Source organism: Harmonia axyridis, chromosome X (genome assembly GCF_914767665.1).
Source record: "Harmonia axyridis chromosome X, icHarAxyr1.1, whole genome shotgun sequence".
Lineage (NCBI taxonomy): Eukaryota > Metazoa > Arthropoda > Insecta > Coleoptera > Coccinellidae > Harmonia > Harmonia axyridis.
Genome location: NC_059508.1, coordinates 7,032,605 through 7,057,340, shown reverse-complemented (window position 1 = coordinate 7,057,340; position 24,736 = coordinate 7,032,605). Strand labels below are relative to the sequence as shown.

The 24,736-nt window shown below is 34.4% G+C and overlaps 2 protein-coding genes across 5 annotated transcripts; both read left to right on the top strand.

The window, feature by feature from the left end:
* The first annotated feature begins 242 nt into the window (after positions 1 to 242).
* LOC123686073 (SRSF protein kinase 1-like) lies at positions 243 to 12,739 on the top strand. Of its 3 annotated transcripts, none has more exons than XM_045626041.1 (7): positions 3,008 to 3,246; positions 7,810 to 7,962; positions 8,014 to 8,232; positions 10,484 to 10,766; positions 10,931 to 11,093; positions 11,832 to 12,049; positions 12,207 to 12,739. In XM_045626041.1, the coding sequence occupies exons 1-7, from the start codon at positions 3,086 to 3,088 to the stop codon at positions 12,663 to 12,665; spliced, it is 1,656 nt and encodes a 551-aa protein (XP_045481997.1). In that variant the 5' UTR covers positions 3,008 to 3,085; the 3' UTR covers positions 12,666 to 12,739. The 3 variants fall into 3 exon arrangements, with proteins under 3 accessions (XP_045481998.1, XP_045481997.1, XP_045481996.1); XM_045626040.1 differs by having other exon boundaries at positions 7,759 to 7,962; XM_045626042.1 differs by lacking the exons at positions 3,008 to 3,246; positions 7,810 to 7,962 and adding an exon at positions 243 to 693.
* A 2,385-nt stretch (positions 12,740 to 15,124) lies between these two features.
* On the top strand, positions 15,125 to 20,739 carry LOC123685979 (gelsolin-like). 2 transcript variants are annotated; one of them, XM_045625873.1, is made up of 7 exons: positions 15,125 to 15,588; positions 16,526 to 16,702; positions 16,771 to 16,845; positions 16,917 to 16,985; positions 18,060 to 18,474; positions 19,462 to 20,138; positions 20,408 to 20,739. In XM_045625873.1, the coding sequence occupies exons 2-7, from the start codon at positions 16,634 to 16,636 to the stop codon at positions 20,531 to 20,533; spliced, it is 1,431 nt and encodes a 476-aa protein (XP_045481829.1). In that variant the 5' UTR covers positions 15,125 to 15,588; positions 16,526 to 16,633; the 3' UTR covers positions 20,534 to 20,739. The 2 variants fall into 2 exon arrangements, with proteins under 2 accessions (XP_045481829.1, XP_045481830.1); XM_045625874.1 differs by having other exon boundaries at positions 15,568 to 15,744.
* Positions 20,740 to 24,736: the final 3,997 nt, after the last annotated feature.

Below are 24,736 nucleotides of genomic sequence, written 5' to 3'. Positions count from 1 at the left end.
GTTATGATTGTCTTAATCTGAAGCCAATCTTAATACTCCAAATTCAATTAAAAAGAAAAAGAACGATTGGTATTCAATCATACACACAGAGATTCCTCATAATATCTGTCAGGAATCAGAATCAACAGGCGCCAGAGCACACAGCGAAGATACAAGAACAACAGAAGGAATAATATATCGATCTCCTTATATCGGGTCGCGCCTGCGCGTCACGTCTATCCACAGAAACAGGAAGAGCCCAGTCTTTCCAAACCCGACTGTATTCCCCAAGTGGGCCAGTTCAATTATTCCAGGTGTCAGTGTTGAGACAGAGTTCATGAAGGATCTCAGACTTATGTCGTTTGAAAAGAGCAAATCCCGCCCAGCTCATTATGAGTGATGCAAAGCTCGGAGCCCTCATCGAGAAGAATTCACCATACTGGCTCCAGAATTACCAAATCTGCAAAGCTCTCGTAGTACCTACGGACTCTCTTCGGCGAGGTCCGACAGTGGTGGCAGCTCCAGAATTGGTGACGAGGAGGCCGCTATTTGGAGAAGTACCCTGCACCACGACTCACCCAAATCGCACAAAGAGGACTCCGAGCCAGAAACGTTATTCCCATTTAGCAAATCAACTTTTTTATCACCCATTTCCCCCATACGATCAACGATGCCTTCAACACGAGAAATGGAAAAGTCTTCGTACACATTCTTGTAAGTAAACTCTTACAACTCCAAAGACCCTTCGTGTTAAGTCACTCTAAAATCTACTCACCCAACCTCGAATTATCCCCCTTAAAAGATCTCCAACACAAGAGATGTATATGTCTTTGTCCACCTTATTTTGTGTGAATTCTCACAACCCAAAGGCTGCCTTTGGATTTACTCGTAAGAAAATCTTCGTATTCGACCCAAAATCATCTTGTTCTAACGAAAATACAAGATCATGCTCATAACAAGTCATGTAAATGTCTTCGTACACATTCTTGTGAGTAAACTCTTACAACTCCAAAGACCCTTAGTGTTAACTGTTAAGTCACTCCAAAATTTTCTCACACAACCTCGAATTGTTTCCTTCGATAGATCTACTTCATATTAATATCCAGTGAAAAATGTTTATCCAACCCTTATTATCATCAATGACTTCAACATAAGCAATGTTTTAGTTTTCGTCCGCCTTATTTCTAATTAATTCTCACAACCCAAAGGCTGTCTTTATATTCAATACCAAATAATCTTGATTAATTCTTAAGATTCTGCTCATAACAAGACATTCAGTTACAACACATTGAGTAGATATTTACAAACCAGTATCTCCCTTTGTGTTGAGTCTCTTCAAAAATCTTCTTGTTCGACGTCGAGTTGTTTCCCTTAACCTCAAAATCTCGATATGTATCTCCACCCTTAACTGTCGGAAAACCGATGACAAATCTCCACCTCAATCATGTTTTCATCTTTATGATCAGTAAAAAGAATTACTGATATCTTTTTTAACATTTTGGTTCATTAACTTCCCTAATAAATCTTTGGAATCGTTCAGGAAAGAATAAAGTTTCACTATTTATGTTTTGGAGTGTTCAGTATCCGAAATTTGATAAAAAAAATTGTCCTTTAAGAAACTATCGAAGCTTCTTGAGTCGAATTACAAAAATCAATTTCTATACCTCATTTTTTCTCATAGCTCAGAAATATGACACAAACATTTTCAAAGTAAAAAAAAGGAAACCAAATTGAAAAAAATAATTTCTCCAAATTTAAAATCACATTGAGAGGGGTCTGAAACGGTACAGTGGTCAGTTCAAAAATAAGTAGATAAACTATGTTTTACGCTAGAGACTATCGATTTATATGAGGTTTTCACTATTATTCATTTCGAAGAGTGGATCTTTGAAGGATGAATATATGCATATTATAACTTTCCGAACAACAAGACCTTTTTTATCAGTTTTCACCAAAAAATATCATACAAAAAGTCTTATCAAAAGCTGAAAATACGATTTTCATAAAATTAAAAATTGAATCGTATTTGAATTCTTGCATGTGGTAAGAAAGGACGGTCTCTCGAAAACACTGATGAGAAAAGAGAAGTTAAACTTTGGCAGAACACGAGAAAGACACGTGGAATAAACCTCTCTTATTATTATGAAATTATAACATGTATTGCTATGATATAGTGCTGTGCACAGTTAATATTTTAAACTTAACTATACAGTATTATATAGTTTATTTATGTATTTATGTTCTGAATAAACTCTCTTATTATTGATAATACTGAAAACAATATTTTTGGTGCAGAGAGCAGCACATATAATTTCGAAATTATGAATTTTTCAATACCTACTAATGATATAATGAGGCATTTGAAATACTGAAGTAGACATACCTCATCAATATTTTCTATATAGAAAATTCGATCGAGTTGAAAATGTTAAGATCTTCTGTGTTCATTATATAAAATAACATATCTCCTTACAAAATTTCATGTTGATAGCGTAACCAAACTCATGGAATTTTCGAGCAGAATATCAAAAAAAGCCCAAATTTAAGTAACAACAGATATAGAATTAAGTTGAAATATAAGTAGCTTGCCAAATAACTTGGATGTGTAATTATGAATTTCAGAAGGTTCATACCATTAGCACTCCCCGTCTAGATAAAATAACCGACAACAATGACATTACAATGATTATGTGGTCTCCAATGAATGAACTAGTACTCAATATCTTCTAACTTCACGTCAGAGCTGCCTTCATGTCAGTATTGTCTTAATTTTTTTTAATTTGTTGGTTTTGTTTTCATGGTTTGAGATAATCCTCAAGCACCTTCAACACTACCATCTAAATTTCCTCCAATTGTATCCCCCACTCAAAGTATACTGAAACCTGATTATATGATTTTTCCTCAACTTCTATGGTCAAATTTCCACCTCAATCAATGCATTGCCGACTAGATACAGTTTCTGATAGGTGAAGCAGGCATTGCCAAATTTTACAACTAAAAATAAATACTATAATAAATATAACTTTTACAATTTAGTTATGTTTTGCGCTGAGAATGTACTGATTGGTTGTTTCGGAATTCGCGTACAAATCTGCATCGTTGCAGTATGGAAAAAAATCAAATATATTACGATTATTATTGTTACGCCAATCAGACTATTCACGACTATAGCAGACGAGTTGAATATGCACAATTTGATCCGGTTTTGTATTATGTGTTCAGTTTTGCAGGGATAGTTGTAAGCATCTACTTTTTAAACTGGTCCACGTAAGTCAGGGATGATTTGTTGAGTAAACATGCACTTCGATATGCAGTTTCACTGAGTTCATTTATTTTTGTTTACATTGTCCATGAAGAGTTATTCTGGCTTTCACAGGCTAAAGATAGTCTGAGATTTCTAAATATAAACAAATGAGGTTCTCCTTCTCGAACTAAATTTCCAATCAAAGAATACTGACCTCAGATTAGATAATTCGTAAATGGGAAATTTGATTTAATAGCATTTGTTCATGATGATATTGAATTTGAATAAATTGCGTAATATTGAAACATCCTTATATTTCACTAGTATAAAATTGTATTATGTTAGAAGTGGCATATTTTTTACTGCAACAGGAACATTAGAAAATTATTTTGCTCAAGAAATATTGAAGCCTTCATCTACAATTTGCTTTGTTTGTCACTTTCAACAACGTTCTGTGATGGAATCTTTTTGAGCTTCATCATTTCGAATTTCGAGCTGGAAACAATAAGGTTCGATTCTGTTCGTCCATCCGACCACCGTATACAAGATAACTCTCGAATGGACCTAGAAATTTGAAGTTTTCTGGGTAGGTTGGGATCTCGAATATCGTGGATGAGTTCGATAATGTGCATGATTCGACTAAGGGTCCCGTAAAGACAGCAATTGTTTACTGTTGTTTATCCAAAATTTCCGTGACCACGAAACCGACAGTCTGACAGAGAGACAGGTGTTGAAATGAAATCACAATTCAAAGTTCCGTGCAAAATTTCAAGCTCATCACTTCATCAGAAAAATAGAAAATCCAAGAAGAATACTAAATATTTCTGCGATTACAGATTCAATCAAGTTGAGATTGAAAGCGCGTATATACTGGGTGAGTCTTTGACTTGTTTGGGTGTTTTTTTTTCGAGGTATATAACTTTAAGTTCGCATTTCTGTTCAAGATGGCGACCGATTTAACAGCTGTCAAGTAATTTATTCTCAGTTTGGTTTAGCAATTCATCATGAATAGACTCACTCCTGAACAACGCTTGCAAATAGTGCAATTTTATTTAGAAAATAATGGTTCTGTGCGGAATATAAGTATCGCGCACTACGTCCATTAGCGATGAAGCGCACTTCTGGTTGAATGGCTACGTCAACAAACAAAACTGCCGCATTTGGAGTGAAGCTAATCCTCAAGTGTCTGTCGAAACACCGTAACATCCAAAAAACTGACTGTTTGGTGCGCTTTAAGGGCTGTTGAGATCATTGATCCGTACTTCTTCAAAAACGATGATGGCCAGAACGTTACAGTCAATGGTGATCGGTAAAGAGCCCTGATTACTAACTTTTTCATTCCTGAATTGAACAACCATGATGTCCAGGAGCTGTGGTTCCAACAAACGGCGCAACATGTCACACAGCTCGTGCCACAATCCATTTATTGAAAGACACGTTTGGTGATCGCCTAATTCCACGTTTTGAACCTGTGAATTGGCCTCCAACATCTTTTGAGATAACACCGCTAGACTATTTCCTGGGGCTATGTAAAGTCATTGGTCTGTGCTGATAAGCCACAAACTCTTGACCATTTGGAAGACAACATTCGCCGTGTTATTGCCGATATACGGCCACAAATGTTGGAAAAAGTCATCGAAAATTGGACGTCCAGATTGGACTACATCCGAGCCAGCCGTGGCGGTCATATGCCAGAAATCATATTTAAAATGTAATGCCACAAGATTATCTTGCGGATAAAGAAAATTAACGTCAATCGAATAATCCATCGTTGTTTTATTGCAATTCAAAGTTCTATAGCTCTAAAAAAACACCCTTTACATATATTTCAACTGAATATTCCTGAGGTCGAAGGAAACACTTTTTTCCTTCACCATTTTTAAGATTTAGCTCGGTTGAAAATATACAGGCTGTTGAAAATCCATAAAAAATGTAATTTTTAGTATTATCTCTCAAATGGAATGGAATCGATGGAAATGATTTTAGGAATATAGTTTTTTTAATGATGTGATGAATGTTTTCCGAACATAAAATTCCATCAAATTGTGGTCTACTCCAAAATTTCCTGAGTCAGAAAAAAATCGAATTGGAAAACATTATAAAGAAAAAAAGGGTTTCTTTTGAATCTTCGGTTAAAATATACGAGGAAGTCAAAGACTCACCCTCTCTAGAATAACCATTTGTGCGTTATGAGAAATTTCATGTGGATAGCTCAACCAGAAGCATAGATAATTCAAGAAGAAAATCGAAAAAAATTGAGTGAAATATTTGCGTGAAGTCAGTAGCTTTTGAGCGATCCCTTGTAGAGAACATATACAGTGGCCCTCAAGTGTGAAATTGGCGTATGGATTAGCGGGACCTCAAAAGCTTCGCGTCAGCGTTTTCCTCATTTTTTCTTTCATAGACAACACATTTTTCCGCACTTGTTCTAGGGGAGCAGCAGAATGTTATTGTTTTAGTATTGAGTGATTGGGTTCAATTCACCCACGAAGATTTCAAGGTTCCATTTCTGTCCGTCTATCGGGTCTCCGTGTACAGAATAACCCTCAAACGGAATGTACTAGGAATTATAAAAAAAATAAATAATCAATTTTTTTATTATTCTCCGAATTACACAATATCTTCCGGAGAACGCACTAATTTATGAATTATGACTTGAAGAAATGTTTAGTCACAATGAGTTGAGTTTTTGTGAGTTGTAGAATTCATGACAGAAAGAGCGAGTACTCATTCTAAAAAAATTGTAAATTTCAATAAAAGGTTCCATTTCAACCAGAATAGCCAAATTTGAATACAGTCCTACCATGGTTTAGTGCCGATGTATAATGACCTATATCAAGAAAATTATTCCAAAATACAGGGTGATTCACCGCGATAGCCTATTAAACGTTTATGGAAAACTAATCATAATTTTGTGCTGAAAATTAGCATGTTGGGGTTTAAGGCAATGATTTCTCCCTAAAATATTTTCATATCTCTACAACTTCCGGTTATGGACTAGTACTTCCTTATTTCAAATGGCACACCCAGTATATTATTGCATAATGAGATTTTATGAGTTAATGAGTTTTTTATGTCAATTTCAGCGGATCACGAGTTAATGGGATTCATATGATGAAAATTGTGGCGACGAGGACTCTCATTTTTTTGTATATTGCTGCAGAAAAAGTTTTTTCGAAAAAACTTTTTCATTTTCGATTCTGCAAATACGTACTACTATAAGATTGTTCGCGGTTTGGACCAAAAATGTACAGGGTGTTTATCAAAATATCATGAAGTTGAACAACACAAATTCATTAAAACTCAAAGGTTTCAAATTATAACCTATCTTTTTTATTATTTTAGTCAATTCTACGTATGAAGAAAGTAGGGTGACTCAAACATACCCTATATTTAAATGAATACTTTAAGCGTTATCGAGGAAGAACTTTAAAGGAGGAAAAACCGCAAATTCTAACTGTGTGGAGCATTTTGTGACTTCCGGAAAACACAGAAAGTAACGAAAATTCGATGTTTCGATAACTAAATTGGACATTTCATGAATTGTAAGCAATTATTCGTAATTGAAAATTTTATTGATTCTTGGATGTCTGATGAACAATTCCTACGAACATTTAATTACAATTTATGAAGTGTTAAATTAAGTTATCGAAACATCGAATTTTAGTTACTTTCTGTGTTCTCCGGAAGTCATAGACAGTTAGAATTTGCGGTTTTTCCTCATTTGAAGTTCTTCCTCGATAACTCTTGAATTATTATTTTTTATACGTAGAATTGACTGAAATATTAACAATTATAAGTTTTAATTTGAAAATCTTGAGTTTTGATGAATTTGAGTTGCCAAACTTCATGGTCTTTTGATGAACACCCTGTACATTTTTGATTCAAACCACAAATAGCCTTAAAATAGTACGTATTTGCAGAATCGAGAAAGAAAACAATTTTTTCGAAAAAAGCTTTTTCTGCCGAAATATTAAAAAAAAATGTCCTCATCGCCACCATTTTTTTTCATAAACTCATAAACCGTTGAGTTTTCACCCATGTATGGCATATTGCCGAAATTATCATAAAAAAATCTTATGATGCAATTATATATACTGGATGTGCTATTTGAAATAAGGAAGGAGTAGTCTGTTTCCGGTATAATCAGAAGTTGTAGAAAATATTTTAGGGAGAAATATCATTGTCTCAAACCCCAATGAGCAGATTTTCATCTCAAAATCATGATTAGTTTTCCATGAACGTCCAATAGGCCATCGCGGTGAATCACCCTGTATAGTTGAAACTATCTCTGATTTCATGCCATCTCACATTACAGTTTAATTGACTAATTCAAGAGATTGCTTTGTTCTATTCTGATTATAATAGACAGATTAGGACAGACCAGGATATTTTAACTTAAGCTTTTCGTTCAAAAAAATGTATTTGGAAAAAAGGACATAGATAGGAAATTGATGAAACGCGTTAGTCATTTTCTTATTCCTAACAATCTTTAAAATTAAAAAAGATTTTCTGATAAACAAAAATGCACTCAGTGAACAAGGCAATTGGGCAACTTCTCATCCCTTATTGACGTTGTGGACCAGTTGGTCATATCACAGGTGGTACGCGAATTACTACGCTCCCATTGTAGAAGAAGAAACCGAAACAAATTGTAACCAAATCGAAAATAATCAAGCTCCAACCACTAGGAAACAACCTACCTTTCGATCGGCCTCGTGTTGTAGACTAATATCAGTGTAATTCCTAACGATATAAGGGAAATTCTGGTGATAATGCGATATTTTCAGGTGTTCTCCGAAAGAGATAGAAGAATACGATGTAGGAGAGATTAAAGAAATAGCGGATTGCGAAAATAAGTCCTACCCCCAGCAGGAGGATCCTGCGGAGTACTGCCCTGGAGGGTATATGCCTATAAGTTACAAAACAATCCTAGGAGATAAATATCACGTAGTACGAAAACTTGGGTATGGCCATTTCTCCACAGTGTGGCTATGCGAGAATATAGTGTGAGTAGAACCCATTCTTTTTCCTAAATTGATTTTACCCAGAAGGTAGCAACAATCAGACTTCCAAAGAAAATGACCGCCCATACTTCCTTGAAAATCGATATAGATATTGAGAATAGAACATATGGCTTTACGGATAATTCACGTGAATGGAACTATTTTATGGCTTTATGATTTCACTCCATGCACATCTAGATCGACACGAACACCAAATATAGGTGCACATGTATCGAAATCTGTCCGATTTGACGTCATTGAAAAAAAAACTTCAGAAAAAGGCGAATTCCCAAATTGAACTTATCAACCAAAATTATTTGCCCTTTGGTGTGGCACTATGCTGCCCGTTATAATTGATCTTCTAATATTATTGGTGTACAACTTTGCTTTTGCCGTTTTGCAACAGATGGCTGTAGCGTTAATTTGTAGTCAAAATAAATAGATCCTAGACGTCATACAATAAGCTAAGGTATTTGTAAACATAACGCCATCGAAATTTCAGTCGATTTGTGTCTGCATCATAATGTTATTCTCGATTAAACATGTCAGCTTACGTGCCAAATTCTCGTCATTTGCTGGAGATTTTAATCTTCTGCTTTAATATGAAGAAATCTGCGGCTGAGGCTCATCGAATGAGGCCACTATTAATGAAAGAACGTGGTTTCAACTCTACAAAGACGGTGATTTTGACGTCGAAGACCAGTATGGCGGTAGAAGAAAGAAGGTTTTTGATGATGCAGAATTGCAGGCATTACTTGATCAAGACTCGTGTCAAAAGCAAAATGAATTGGCAGGATCATTGGGAGTAATGGAACAAGCTATTTCAAATTGCCTGAAAGTTATGGAAATGATTTAGAAACAAGGAAATTGAGTGCCGTACAAATTGAAGCAGAGAGATGTTGAACGGCGTTTGTTTGCTTGTGAGCAGCAACTAGCAAGGCAATGACGGAAGAGATCTCTGCATCGCATTGTGACTGGAGGCGAAAAATAGGTTCATGACAATGATCCCAAGCGCAGAAAATCATGGGGATATACCGGCCATTCTTCCACGTCGACGGCTAAACTAAATATTCATGGTTTCAAGGCTATGATCAGTATTTGGTGGACCAGCTCGGCGTAGTGTATTATGAGTTGTTGAATTCGACTAAAACAATCACGCAATTTATGCTTTTGAGCCGAGTATCGAAAAACAAACGGCCGCAATACAACTAGAGACATGATAAAGTGATTTTACAGCATGATAATGCTGGACCCCATGTTGCGAAAGTGATCAAGACATACTTGGAAACGTTGAAATGGGAAGTCCTACCCCACCCGCCGTATTCTTCAGACGTTGATCCCTCGGACTTTCACTTGTTTCGATGAATGGCATACGGCCTGGCTGACCAGCTCTTCAGGTCTTATGAAGAAGTAAAAAAATTGGATCGATTCGTGGATTGCTCCAAAAGATGGCCAGTTTTTTCAGCGCAGGATTCGTACGCTGCCCGAAAGATGGAAAGAAGTAGTAGCCAACGATGGACAATACTTCGAATCATAAATGTTTCACCAGTTTTTTACAATAAAGCTTCGAATTTCTGAGAAAAAAACGATGAAAGCAAAGTTGTACGCCTTTGTATATTATCTGCCGAAAAGATTCAATTTACACATCGCAACACACACGGTCCAATCAAAAAAGCTAGAATTCCTATGAAATATTTAATGTCACAACCCTAATACTCAAATAAACTCCCAATTCCATTGAAATATCGAGATTCCTGGAATTTCACGTTTGCGCATGAGCAAAGAAAGAGTTGGAATTTTCTAAACCCATACCAATTTTCGTCAAGATCGGAGAGTAGAACGCGAGATATCAAAATAAAGGGAAAGTCACATTAGCGCATGCCAAACGCACATACTTCATTTGAAAAAGATGATTTTTTACGACACCATTCCAAATTTAATTAAAATCGGATAAGAATTGTAGAAGTTAAGGATGTTTGGATGTTACATGGGTTTGCGGACACACAGACTGACAGATGGACACGAAACCAGGTCTGATGGTCTGAAATGCATTTTGCGAGTGAAAATTTCGAAATCGGTATAAAATTTTTTTGGGGGTATGGGACACAGTAAAGAAAACCTACATAGAACACAAACTGATCGCCTATTTCCTGCAAGCTTTAAGCTTCTGGGGTCTCACAGAGACCTAGGAGTGTCGAGATAGATATTAAAACATTGATTTTATTTGTGTAGGTAATGAGACAATTTTTTTTAGGAACAAAGAATATGTGGCTGTCAAGGTATGCAAATCAGCAACTGTATTTACAGCAGTGGCACAGGATGAAATAAAATTGCTACAATGTACAAGGGATAAGAATCCTGATCATCCTGGTAGTAGAAATATTGTACAAATGTTAGATTTTTTCAACTGTCGTAGTATAAACGGCAATCATACTGCCATCGCCTTCGAAATAATGGGGCCAAGCCTATTGCATCTAATTATTCAGAGCGACTACCAAGGGATTCACATACCTGGTATCAAAACTATAGTCAAGCAGGTAAATTTGTTACTACTTACATTATTTTATTGTATGAACTTCTTGTAGAAGACTCGAAAAGACAGACATGTAACGTACATAATCACGAATTTAGCGTTATCAAAACCACCATAAGAGTATGGAGTAAAATTGTAACTTGAAGAAAAATATATAATTTTTTCAAGGTACTAGAAGGGCTTGTCTACCTTCACGACGAATGTAACATAATCCATACCGATATAAAGCCAGAAAATATTCTGATCAAAGTTAAGGATTCTTATGTTAAGAAAATGGTTAGCACTACAAAGAAATTTTATGACCTGGGTGTTCTGATGCCAAAATCATATGGTAAGTGTTCACTATAATCTCTGGATATTCAATTTCTCACCAAGAAGAAACTATCTAAGGATTGAATCATAATTGAAAATACAAAAAGGTCAATATTTTTCTAGTTATACGCTTATTCATGTATTCATTCCACCTTGGAGAAGAATGGGTGTCACAATACTTTCTCATGATTCTAATCATATAAAACTCATGGATCATTTTAACTAGCTAAACTAGGAAAGAAAACAGAAAAAAACTGGTTGATATCTCTAAATAGTGTAGCTAAGTGAATGGAAGAGCCATATCATATGACAGAAATAAAGTTTAAAGCATCCATTTAGTATATTAAGAATTTAAACATTGCAGTGGTACTGTACCTTTTAAAATTGGAACCAAATTATCAGCCGATGTGTATCTTTCTGATTTTACAACGGAATATTTCCAGTTTGCTACAAATATGTGTGAAAGTAATGGACTCATCCAAAGTTTTGGATATTCTATCGGTATGGACAATTCTTTGAAGAAATATAATTTTGAAATTCTCTAATTATATCACAAACTGCACAAACAAGAAAAATCATCGATTTATCTTCAGAATACGCACAAAAAACCACAGGTTGTCCAAGAGAAGTTCGCATCTCAAAAACAATTTTGCTATGGAATGCAAGATTTTATTAGTGATTTAATGTTCACAAATCAAATTTCTTATTATCTGCAATTCGTTTTTCTTTGCCTGTGTTTTAATTTCTTTCGATATAGTTGCAGCTGATAGCTGGACTGATATGTGTAGTCCACAAGAAGAAGAGGTGAACGATGAAACTTTTGAATGGACAAGAAATAGGTCATTCCCAGAAGATTATAATTTAGGAAACGGTGGTCCCATAAGAAGATCTAAGGAAGGCACAATCAAAGGTGCCATCTGGATAGACCCTAATATCGAAGTGAAAATAGCTGATCTTGGCAATGCTTGCTGGGATGTAAGTCTCACAAAGTTGAATGTTCTGAAGATCATTTCAATTATCATGCAATATCAAATACTCTTTTCAAGACATCCTTAATCTTCAGTTTCATATTTATCTGCATTTAATCTGTATTTATCTAATGATTTGGTGACAAAAAAATTCTTTTCTACAGGACCACCATTTTGCGAACGAAATACAAACGAAACAATACCGAGCCTTAGAAGTGATACTGGATGCTGGCTATAGCTTCCCAGCAGACATGTGGTCTTTAGGATGCGTCGCTTTTGAACTAGCTACAGGAGAGTACCTCTTCAATCCCAAGAGATATCAACGTTGTTCAGCAACTGCTGATCATCTCACCTTAATCTGGGAAGTCCTTGATGGAATACCTCCTTACATAACATCAAAAGGCCGCAACGCAATACGATACTTCGATAACGGCAGACTAAGACACGTTGAAGACCATTACCTCAAGATTTGGAAGATAGAAGATGTTCTTGTTGATAAATACGACTGGAAGAGGATAGATGCCATCCCATTTGCGTCCTTCGTGGAGTCTATGATAGAGCCCGATCCTCAACTGAGGATAACAGCTGCTGCAGCTCTTCAGTCCAGTTGGTTGAATGAATAGTTAGAGTTAGAAAGACTGATTTTAATTTCCCTTCCATTTATTTAGAAGTTTTTTAATAAATTGTGAGAAAATTGTATAAGTGTATGTTCTTATGTTGTTCTGAGCACAAAATTCTCCTGAAGACCAGGAGTTAGATCAGCATTAGTAGGGACTCACGGCTCAAGTAGCTTGAGCTTGACTTGAAATCAACGCAAGCTCAAGTCAAGTAGTAGTTTTTCAATGTTGAGTCAAGTACTTAATGAATAAATACTTGACAACTTCTAATTGCCTTGAACTTGAGTTGATTTCAAGTCAAGCTCATGCTACTTGGACTTGAGCTTGAGGCAAATAGCTTGAATTTCAAGCCAAGCCGTGAATCCCTAAGCAGTAGTCTTATTAAGTTTGCACTTACATTGTCAACCACCAATCTCCTGATATTTGGGTATGGGTTAATGTTTATGTTTGATATTTCCTTTACCGACCCTATGTGGGCTCTGCAGACACTTCTCAGAATCATAGAGCTTGTATGAATTAGGAGGTTCTGAACTTCTGATCTCTACTTCAGGCACAATAACATTAATTATACACCAAACAGACAATGTTTGGACAATACCCCGTAACCAGAAGATTCCTTTTCCTTTTTCATAGGATATAGCTTTCGATACCTATATCTGAATTACAAAAGGTTGGTATGTATAAGGTGGAAGATTTTCAGTGTTGGTATGTATGTAGTTATAATCAAATAACGCCCTGCTTTCGTTTCAGTCCTTATTGAAACAAGGTTTTTTGAATCAATTGATTTCTCTATTACATTTGTTACTTCTGTATTTATCTCTTTTAAGTTATCTTTTATTTTTTTTCTGTTTTCATCTTCTTGTTCTGCAATCTTAATTAATTTCCATCTTTCATTTATTTTAACCTGCCTCTGCTGTATCTATTATAAATATTTTCCTATAGGTATATTCATGTTCTACTATATTCTATTTCAAACTTGGTATAAAATAACCAATAAATAATATTGATTTTAAAATCAAAGTCAATTTTGTGTATATTTTTGGCAGTTTGCAATGAATCAGTGACTTTTCATGAAAAAGCGAATACTTTTTGTCTAGGAGAAAAAGAATAGAGGAAAAATTTAAAAAAACAGCACCCTAGAACTCAATCTTTTTTATACAAAGAATATATCTGCTTAATTTGATATTTTTCTCAATGCATCTGCGTTAAGAGAAAATGAAATTCATATTTCAACATCTTGAACTTCTATTGCTGTCTTCTTTAATATTCGGCATTCCAGAAACAGAAAAATGAGATATAATAGGTAAAAAAATTCTTTTAGAGGGAAATAAGACTTGTTTGGGCATACTGTATCTACTCACTTGAAAAGGAAGCACAGCCAAGGTAAGCTAGAAAAACATGTACCGGGTTTTTCACCATAATTTGACCCCACCTTCAACTTTGTAACTGAAAGAGGTACAAAAAAATGTTTTCCACATAAGTTTCACAAAATCGACTAGTCTTTTTTAAAATGATTTCACAAAACGAAATATATACAGAGTGGGACACATATTGATTGCAACTTCATTTTTTCAAATGGAACACCCTGTATATTGTTCTATATTTGACTAGCTCTTTTTCCCCTGATTTCGAATATATAGGTATCATATGTTTGGCCTATCTCTCTTATTCTGAGTACCACAGAGTTTCAAATTTTAAGAACCACTTGGCAAGCTAAGTAATCAGTTTTCAAGTGGAAGGCTGTGATAATACAAAATGCCTTTTTTTTAGTTATCTCGTAAGCAAAAATATGTAACATTCGTTTGTCATATTCATATTCATCGAATATTCACTACACAAAAGCGGAAAAATTTGAAATATTTATGTGAAGAACAATAAAAATAAGAAAGCTACAAGGAGAGAATATATGGAGTTGCATCCAAATCATCCAATTCCAATTTATAGTGAAAAACGTATCGTTGCCAACTCAAAAAAGGGAATTTTGAGTTATCGCACCCTTCCACTTGAAAACTGATTACCTAGCTTACCAGGTGGTTGTTAAAATTTGAAACTCTGTGGTTCTCACAATAAAAGAGTTAGACCAAACATATGTTATATATTCGAAGTCAGGGGAAAAAGAGCTAGTCCAATATAGAAAAATATACAGGGTGTTCCGTTTGAAAAAATTAAGTTGCAATCAATATATTGCCCACTCTGTATATATTTCGTTTTGTGAAATCATTTTAAAAAAGACTAGTCGATTTTGTGAAACTTTTGTAGAAAACATTTTTTTGTACGCCTTTTAGTAACAAAGTTGAAGGGGGGGTCAAATTATGGTGAAAAACCCGGTACATAGTATTGAAACGAATATTTCCATATTTCGAACTCTCTAATGGCATTTCGAAATATATAAACTTCAACGCCGGACATCCTGTATATCAAGGTTCTCCTTTTTATTCTTATTTCCGAAAATTGAGGTTACTGTACAGAGAAGGAACAATATGAAAGTAGTTTTCAAAGAAAAATCTTTCCTCTGTTCCCAATGTAATAATTAAGCTCTTGATTCCTTTTCCGATTAATGATCCAATCGAAATGATGATCAAACTATCGTTACGCTATAAAAATGAACTGTACGGACCTGAACCGTGACTAAACCTGCTTGAATACAGAACTGACCTCGAGAAATCCATTCAAGACAATAAAATGTTATAGCAGAATGCCGAGTTTGACTGTGTCAAATTGTTGTGTGAATATTTTTTGTGGTTCAGATTGAAACAATATCAGCTACATCCGTTTTTCAGTTATGCAAGTGTATAATCTCTTATAGAACAGTGAAATCAAACGTTAATCCAACAGTTTAAGCTGAATAACCTTCATGAACGTGTGGAATATATGAAGAAGTGCCGGTATATGCAAAGTTAATTTCAATACATTCAAAGAGATTCAGATTGTAAGTGGCCCTGTTTCCGAATAACATCATTTTCTTCAAAAACATCTATTCATTAACTATAATACAATTTGAGTGTTTTTTTTTTTCGTATCTACAGAAGTGTATTTTGTTATTCGATTTGAAATTGTTAGTTTTTTGTTCGACATGCTTCTATGAGTAAGTGTCAATAATATGATATAAAAATAATTACACCTCAAGGAATATGAACAGTAGAGTGATCCTTTGCCTATCGAACATTCAGTCAAATGGAACTGATTGGTTTTTATATTCGAATGAATAATTACAAATTTTTCCATTTGAAAGTAATCTTGTAGGTATATTTTTTTTACATGCTATTGTCATCATACTCAATAAGATGTTTCATGTCTTTCCTGTTCTATGAAATCGAGAGTTTTTTGGCTGTATGTGGGGAATAAAGATCTGAAATCGTAATATAGGGCAGACAATTTCTTGAAAATCGATGGAGTTGCGTCACAGCATTGTCCAGTTGCCAAAAAAGAAATAGCTGGTTTTATATCAAATGATAACTATAAGTATTGCTGTTGACCACAGTTAATTTCAGATATCTGAACTATCAACAACAAATTTCACATACGTTCTGTAATAACAAGATTTGGGAAAAAATTAAGGTTTTTTTAGTTGATCACTATCTCAATAAATCAGTTATATTATAAAATATATTTTTATACCATTTCTATGAACACAATTGAAGTTTCAAGCCAAAGTAGCTATTCTGCAATCAATTGCATAGGAGGATTTTTCTCTCTTTTAATTTTATTTCATCGTAAATGGTGTATTCATCGAATTGACTCATAATCTTAGATAAGCAATGATATCGCTCTCACCTTTTTCACCTGATTATGTATCATGGAATTACCCACATAATATACAAACATTTGCATTCAACTGAATTCTGATTGAGTAAATTTGATCACAGCTTTCCTATTAATAATCTTTTCGTCAAACTGGATTGTCAGCAAAGGAAAATTCAATAGGAGTTAAGGGAGTTGCTCGTGATTTCGATAAAAATAACACAAAACCCAAAATGAGTGAAATTCCTCCAGAATTCGAAAATGCTGGTCAGAACCATGGTATAGAAATATGGAGAATTGAGGTAAGTCAAATAGGAGGTTTATATTATTATTTATTCATTATTGCAATGCGTTTTATTTATTCCCACAGGATTTCAACCCAGTTCCATACCCAAAGGATCAATATGGAAAATTCTATGAAGGAGACTCCTATATCATCTTATCTGTAAGCATACTATGATATGCTTCGCCTCATAATAACTGCTTATACTCAAACTGTTTTTTTCTTATTTCTAGACTAAAATTTTTGAGAATGATGCAAAGGAATGGAATTTACACTACTGGATAGGATCAAAAACATCTCAGGTATGTTTTATTCTACTCTTTCAATACTTTAAAGTTTTGATGATCCAAAAAAAAAAAAGTTTCAATTAAGTGGAGACGGACTCTTTAAATTAATTCTATGGTGCTCCAAACACAATTGACTCCTCCTTTCAATGGACTAGTTTAGTGATGTTGATAATACTATATTTGACACTATAGAATTAAAATATAGAGCAAAACTGATAAATCAGTGAAAAATTTTTGAAAATCCATCAATAAATGACTTAGAAATAGATTATTTAAATTTACGTATTTTAGCGCGGAACGTCTTTGGTCACCGACTCGTCTGTGACGTCACTTCACTTGCCTGTGATCGCTTTACCATAAATTACGTTTAAATACTTAGCCGCGCCAAGGCTCTCTTGCCGTTTGTAGTTGTACAGTGTAGTTTTAACTCGAGTTTTGTTTTTATGTCACCATAATGGAAAAAGGCTTCGTGAAAGGACAAAGTTATTTTTACTCAATAATTTATTTCAAACCAACTCACACCTTAGTATTTTTATTATCAGAAATAGACAGCTAGTACTGATAGTTACTCACATCAAAATGATCTTCACACACATATGAAGTAGTTTTAGGTCCAATTAAGTCACGCCTCATTAATTTGCACCACTTCTTCCTTTGATTCATGTCATTTGGTACATGAAAAAACAATTTATTGGGGTTTTTAATTGTCGTGCTTGCACACATAGGCACAATACAATATTTGTAGGATTTTTTTCATTTCGGCCATCGTGTAATGAACAAAACACGACACGAACTGCACAATTGATTGTACACCAATGACTTCGTAAGCACTCTGCGAATACCAGTCGCCTCGTGTAAGTGGCGTGACGTCACACACTAGACTATGAAATTATTCTTCCGAGCGCAACTTCAAAGTCCCATAACTTTTTCATTTCTAGAGATATTTCAATGATTCTTCCACATTTTTGTTTCATTTTACTTAAATTTTTAGAATTAATCCTTAACAAAAAAATGAAAACTAATCCATTGAAATTTCCATCAAGCAAAAACTCACTCTCACGCCAAGTTTAAATCTACCATTTTATTTAGGATGAAGCTGGAGCTGCTGCAGTTCTAACAGTCCTACTGGACGAGTCACTAGGTGGTGTGCCAATTCAATACCGTGAAGTCCAAGAGCATGAATCACAACTCTTCATTTCCTATTTCAAGAATGGCGTTCGTTATCTACCAGGCGGTGTTAAATCAGGTTTCCATCACGTTGATCCAGATTCCTTCGAAAAGAAATTATACCATGTGAAGGGCTCAAGAAATGTGAGAGTGAAACAGGTGGATCCTAGCATTTCTTCGATGAATAATGGTGATTGTTTCATTCTGGATGCTGGCAAAAACATTTATGTTTATGAAGGCACTAAAAGCCGAAGAATTGAACGGTTGAAGGCTGTAACTGCTGCTCAACAAATACGAGATGACGATCATGCAGGACACTCTAAAGTGGAAATAATCGGTAAGATAGATTTTGCAAGGTATGAACAATCGACTTAGTTGAAATAGATGTCCTAAATATACTAACTGACAAAAAAAATGCAACACCCAGAACGAGCTATTTAAATTTAAATTCTTTTTTTTTCGATAAAACATAGATAGAATAGCAAACAGTAAATGATTGAAATTTGGAGAAAAAAAACGGAGAGTTTACAATTTTTTTTTAATGAATTTATTAATAATGTGTTTGTCCACCGCGATCATCTATACACTCACCAACCTGTCTCGACATTGATGCAATAAGATGGTCTATTTCTTCTTGAGGGACACTAACCCAAGCTACCTGTAATTCATGTCTCAGAACCGCCAAAGTCCGTGGGGGCTGGGGTAAATTTCCAAGCATGTCCCAAACATGCTCTATGGGCGAAAGATCGGGGGATCTGGGCGGCCATGGCAGAAGATTCACATGGGTCGCTTCGAAAAAGATTTAACTAACTCTGACAACATGAGGTCGGGCATTATCTCGTTGAAATATTGGATTTTCGAGGTGGTTAAGGTAAGGGAGAACATATGGCTCCACTATTTCTTGAAGGTAACGCTTCGTTGTCATGTTACCTCGAACAAAGACTAAAGGTGACCTTCTTGCATGTGCAATAGCATCCCATACCATAACGCCTACTGTCCGGTCTACATTATGCTCAACATCAAACTGTAGTTCACGTCTTTCTCCCCGACGTCGTCTTACCCTTCTTGGGGCCATCATATGCACCCAACGATAAGCACATTATTAACAAATTTATCGAAAAAAAAATAGTGAACCCTTCTTTTTTTCTCCGAATTCAATCATTTACTCCTAGCTATACTATATATGTTTTACCAAAAAAAATTTTAAATTTAAACAGCTCCTTCTGGGTGTTGCAGTTTCTTTGTCAGAAGTATATAAATCAATATTCACTTCACAGAGAAAGTATCATATCGCACTGTTTAATTGGTAAAAAAACTTTCACAGATGAATCCAGTTCTGATAGGGAGAGAGAAGAGTTTTTCGAGATTCTTGGTTCTGGTTCGCCATCGGAGGTACCTTCAGAATCAAATGGAGGTGACGATCAACAATTTGAAGCCAACCAAGAACGAACAACATCCCTATACAAGGTGTCAGATGCTTCTGGCGAACTAGAAATCGAAGCAGTGGGAGAAAAACCTTTACTGAAATCATCATTAGACACCAATGACTGCTTCATTTTGGATACTATAGATTCCAATATCTTCATCTGGATAGGTAAAAAGTGCAACACCGTCGAAAAAACCAATGCTATGAAAATCGCGGAAAAGTACTTGAAATCCAAAAATTATCCTTCTTGGACACATGTTCAGAGGATTGTGGAAGAGGCTGAACCTACAGCTTTCACTCAATACTTCAAATCATGGGAGGGCCCAAGACCATTTAGGAGTAGAGTTGTACGTGAAGCTAGCAGTGAAGAAGCAGAAGGTTGGGAAGCAAGACTCTTTCACGCCTCGATCAAGCATAACAGCATGCAATTCGATGTAGATCAAATTTTCGATTTCGAACAAAAAGATCTCAATCCTGATGATGTTATGATTTTGGACCTTGGCACCAAAGTTTACTTATGGATCGGGAAAAATGCTAGTGACCAAGAAAAACTGAAAAGCGAAAAATTAGTCACGGTAAGATTGAGATATCCTCAATTTGTTTATTTCATTCCGTAAAATATCGAAATATTCCATTCCGTATAATAATCAGAAACCTAAATTTTCATAAATTTTCAATCATTTTCATCTGCACTGTGGCAGTAGGCATTTATGAACCTGATGTAGGCACAGTACGCTGGAACAACTGCTCCATTTTATTGTGAATTTGGGTTTTTGTTATTTCATTCCACGGAAATCTTCATCAAGTCAAGACCGAATAAATTCAAAAACTTGACCTGTTCTAGGCATATTTGGGGAAATTTGGCAGAGATGAAGTTCCTGTAATAACAAACAACCAAGAAGAGGAAGACGAAAAATTCAAGAAACAATTTCCCTCTTGGAGTAATGATTTTTGGGCGATGAACCTATAATTTTTAAGAATTTCTTGTTATGTATTGTATTTAGTGCACGTATTTATTTCTTATTTTCATATAGCATTAACTACCTCGCTTTACAAGGTAATGCATAGTTCTTTTATATAGAAAATTGTGATTTATTGAATCAAAATTTACGTTTATAGATTGAGATCAATCATGATATCATGGATATATTATTAATAAAAGCTTATTCCATTGTTTTTTTACTGTATAATGCATTTTATCCTCGTATCTCGAATGAAAGAAAAAAATCTCTTTTATTGCAGATTACATGCAAGATTACCTTCAAGTCAGGAGCTTTGGACTTCATTCGAGGTCACATATACCTCTGTACCTCTGTTCTTTGGTCTCCACTAAAAGTTTCCGTTAGAAATTGGAAATCAAAATAAACGCGGTATCAATCAATAAATTCGTGAAAATTATTTGGATACCAACTGATATCGATATTGGAATTCAAATGGGCTCTTTCAATATTTCTATTAGAAACTTGCGAATGAATTTAAATTGAAAGAGAGATAGTGAACCCAACATTTTCTCAATGATTATCAAAATCAAATTTGATTCCCTTGACGTGAGTTGATATTTATTTTGTAATGTTAGAATGTGAATAATGAATTGAAATACGATTCTCATTTAGCTGGAGTACATATGGAAACAAAATACCAGTAATTGTCGAATGATCTTGCTTATCAATTATATATTTATTTTCAAATGGCGTAAATCAGAATATTCCGTAGGGATAGGAAACCTAGCATTGATATTGATTGTCTATTTTCTAAGGGCTTCTTCAATCAAACACAGTTATTGAGGGGGTGGTGATTACAATCCCTCTATAGCTGAACTGAAGTGGAAAAGATATATAAGACAGATTCCGCAAAAAGTCTTTGAATAGAAGCATCATCGTACGGACAAAGTTGTAATACGTGATCCAAAAAGATGAATCGTTTTGTGTTCGTAATAGTTGCCTTCAGTATATTTGGCATATGTGTTTCTCAACTGAATTTCACGCCGTACTGGCTAATACCAGAGGAAAAATTAATACCAAGGCAAAAGCCAATGCCAAATTCGTGGATACAACCAAATGCATGGACACATCAGCCATGGCCAAAGCGCTATTCAAATTCTCAAGACATGGATCACTGCAAAACTCCAATGATTGATTCCATGATGGTTGTGTATGAAATGATTCAGGTAAATTTGAATCGAAACAAGAATCAAAAATGCTAAGTTTTGTTTTCGTCTTTCCAGAAGGAAGCGGAGAAGTTGATCGACTGTGAGAAGGCTAAAAAATGAATTGATACTTGGTACTTGGTGCTTGATGCTTCCCGATAACTCAACGCGTCATTCGAAGTTTATACCTACAATTATTTTCTGTATGATTGATTAATTATTTTGAACAATTTTCAATTTGACTATAATGACTAAAATACGATTTTCTGGGATATTTGACATAACATATACAAGCACAAATGCAATACATTTCGTAATTTTATTCTGAATCCATTCCATAGAAAATCTACGTCTTAATTTTCCAACAAGTTTCAAAACCAATTAAAGGAAATAATTCATATTAACTCACACTTGTAACAATACAAAAGAATATCATACAACTAACATATTTCTTCATATTATGTTATGAACAATTACAAAAAAATACATAAATACTTTCAACGCTAAATATCCTACAATCATCAACTAATATAATATAATCCAATATTTTTTCTATAGAATAAATGTTTATATCGCATATACCTTCTACTGTATCATAAGTGTTGGCGACTGCAAGCTTGGATTATTTTAACCCCAATTGAGAAATTTGAAAACAGAACGTTCTTCTCCCATGATTTGGTGCTGATATACAGGGTGTAACATGAGTGACTGGCCATAGCCTAGTGGTGAATGCAGGTCATTCAGTTCTCATTCAATACTGTGTTATGAAATGAAATAAATAGCTATGAATTTCCTCAAAAACTAATTGTCAAGACTTATTCTTACTATTAAGCAAATACACTCAAGATGGGTTACGTCATTTTCTAATTTAATGTCTAGTTTCAAAAGAATTCACAGTTTCATCAAGCATACTTTTAATTGATATTTTACGCAGCCTGTTACAACAATCAGTGAGTGCTGAGGGTTTACAATGGGAGAGAGTCGAAGAGAAAGCTATAAAATCCGAAAAATTATCAAATTACAAGAAATATTATCACAAAAAGAATAAAAACAGGACCGTATTTCGAAAAAGTTACAGAACACATGAATTCTTCCGTTTGCTACTCCTTTGAAAAAAGTGTGACATAATAAGTAAAATTGAATTCATTAGATTGAATTAAATAATTTTTAATGCCGATAACGATATTTCTCTGAAACGTGTGAAAAATGTAGATTTCGAAGTCTAAAGCAAAATACTCAATAATCTGAGTACTGCCCTGGATATATTGAAATTACACTAATCATTTCGAAGGGTTGCATGAAGTAAATAAACCCAAAAAATTTGAATAAAATAGGACTACTGATTCTCAAGTTATGGAGATCATAAATTCAGGCCAATTTGCATGAATCATCCTGTATCTCCGAAACTAACAGTCTTAGGATACACTACAAGCTACTTTTCTGAAAGGTCTGGATGACCTGCATTTACCACTAGGCTATGGCCAGTCACTCATGTTACACCCCGTAGAACGTAGTATTCTATGAATGAAGATGTTAAGTTCAATATAAGTATGAGGGGTGACAAATTCCTACGAATTGCGGAAAACGTCCAAACATAAAATTACTACATTTTATGAAAGAAATAAGATATGCATAAGGGTCTATTATGCTTATTTTTATATTTATCTATATGCTGAAGGATTCAGGCCAATGGCCAATTGCCAAAGCAATATAGTACATTTAGTGAACTGCATTATCATGGGCGTAACGAGAGTGGGTTATTTGGGGATATAACCCCGCCATTGATTAGAAGAAATAAGAAAATGTAAGTAAAATTTGAAAAAAGCTCATAAGCAATTGATAGATTGTGCTTTTTCTCATGGAGGGATAACCTCCCATGAGTCAACTCTAGTTACGCCAATGCGTGCATTATGTATTATGAAACTAGATACAGTGATTTTTCAATCAACAACACGTAAGATTATAAATCTTCAGGAATTTTCCTTCGAGTGAAACAATCATATGCGTTAATTCATCTAAGTTTTTTCGATATTTGCGTTATGAGTTCAACGAACCAATATTTTCAGCATCTTGAATTTTGGTAAGATCAGAAGAAATCTCATCATCACTATCTGAACCCATTTTCACACCTCAATTGTTCATTTGGAGAATATAATGATTATTCATTGGTGAATAGTGAATATTATTGATTCAGCAAATACTTACGTATAAAATGAACACATCATCAATATAGCATAATCTCATTTTAGTTCATAATAAAGTTCGTTTCCTACTGCTAGATATTCGTAAATTTTTTATATCTATTGATAATTTCATATTTTTTCATCACATGTCTAGATGATTTCGAGTATTGAGAAAATTTAACAAACCATAGTGTGGAGTAATATTGTAATCAAAATATCAATTGAGATCCATGTGTTTTATAATCGGCACACTATTTATTGAAATCAGATATACAATATAGGTAAACTATACGGAAATATATACTGAAAGGACCAATAAAATTATAAATTGTTGCAGAATTAGTTGTTTATTTCATTTCAATAATTTCCTGGTGAAACTAATTTTTCAAACATTCTATGTATTGATAGAATTCAAAAATAAAAATAGCCAAATTTCAATAAAGCCTATATGACCTCCATTTATCATTCTTCCAGTTGAAACTTTTACAGTTTTATGTATGGAGATAATTGAAAATTGAAAGAATAGAAATCAATTATTGAATGATTCGGTATACAAATAGGTAAATATTTCACATTAATTGCAATTTCTTTTCATTTGAAAAAAATTAATGGCTACAGTTTTATATTTGGAAACTGAAATAAATTATTTATATACATTTTTTTTGATTGACCAAGAAAAAATGACGCACCAGGTTCAATCAGGCTAAACAGTGGCGTAGCAAAGTAATTTAGGGAAAGGTTGCAAATTAACAAATGAGTCCCTGTTTGAACTGGTTTGATCAAGTAGAAATTATGATACTTGAGAGTTCCCTATGCATGGGACCTACTTGTTGTCTGCTAACTA